At 37.3% G+C, this 1,264-nt stretch overlaps 1 protein-coding gene across 1 annotated transcript; it reads right to left on the bottom strand.

The window, feature by feature from the left end:
* Nucleotides 1–197: 197 nt before the first annotated feature.
* HELRODRAFT_184736 (hypothetical protein) lies at nucleotides 198–1,114 on the bottom strand (the record flags this gene model as incomplete). The annotated part of the gene is made up of 2 exons (XM_009022188.1): nucleotides 198–608; nucleotides 830–1,114. 2 exons carry the CDS (start codon nucleotides 1,112–1,114, stop codon nucleotides 198–200), a joined length of 696 nt encoding a protein of 231 aa, XP_009020436.1.
* Between the last annotated feature and the right edge of the window lie 150 nt (nucleotides 1,115–1,264).

Consider the following 1,264-nt stretch of genomic DNA (forward strand, 5'->3'; position numbering starts at 1 on the left):
ATTACGACGATGTAATGAATGAATGAACGATTGATTGAATGAATGATTGAATTAATGATTGAATTAATGATTGATTGAATGAATGAACGATTGAATGAATGAACGATTGAATGAATGAACGATTGAAGGAATGAATGATTGAATAAATAAATGAATGACTGACATGACGACGACGACACTGACGACAGTAACGTCACTCACTCAAGATAGCGATGGGGCTTGGAGATCACTCTACCCCTAGAGTTCAACCTTGAAGATGACGACGACGACGTCTTGTCGTCATTATCATCACCTTCACCTTCATTATTATTATTATTATTATTATTATTATTATTATTATTATTATTATTATTATTATTATTTAGACCATCGTTATCATCATCGTCGACCAGTTTTTTATCTCTGGCGACGAGGATTTCGAAATTATTCGCGAGCGACTCCTTCGCACGAACACCGCCACCACAATCGTCATTATCAATATTTTTGTTGTTGTTGTTATTATTATTATCGTTATTATTATTGTTATTGTTGTTATTGCTGTTGTTGTTGTTGTTGTTGTTGTTGTTGCTGCTGTTGCTATGCCTGTGGTCGACTTTTGTCAGCTTGACCTTGACGAGGTAGTATTAAATGAATTATTGAATGAATGATTGATTGAATGATTGATTGAATGAGTGATTGAAAGAGTTAAAGAGTTGAAAGAGTGATTAACGAATTTAAAAAATTAATGATTGATTGGTTGATTGATTGATTAGTTGATTGATTGATTGATTGAAACAAACATCAAACATACAAATAAACATAAAACATACAAACAAACAAACAAACACACCTTTGGATTAATGTTACCAGCATTAAAAGGTCTAGTAACGGATGACAACGACGATGACGTCATCGAGGTTGCCGTAGCTGCTGCTGCAGCTGCTGCTTTTATGACGTCAAGAACGGCAGCCATTTTATTCCTCTTAACCGGAACGACACCCTTCTGTTTATACTTCCCCTTTTTAACGGAACCAAAACCATAACTATCATCATTACCGCCATCTTCGTCATCATTATCAGGAGCAGAGCTATTCGTGACGTCACTCATTTCTACGTCATTATCGTCCAGGTCCATTCGGCTACTTATTAGACTGGCGCTATCATCGTCATCGTCGTCGTCCTCCTCCTCTCTTTTATTCGATTTCTTTCTCCCTCTCTTCCCGCAAGATGGCGTGGTGATCGGGGGCCTGAATCTCATCTGGTGATGGTGGTTGTGGTGGTTAGG

This window comes from Helobdella robusta (genome assembly GCF_000326865.2).
Source record: "Helobdella robusta unplaced genomic scaffold HELROscaffold_3077, whole genome shotgun sequence".
NCBI classification, from domain to species: Eukaryota; Metazoa; Annelida; class Clitellata; order Rhynchobdellida; family Glossiphoniidae; genus Helobdella; species Helobdella robusta.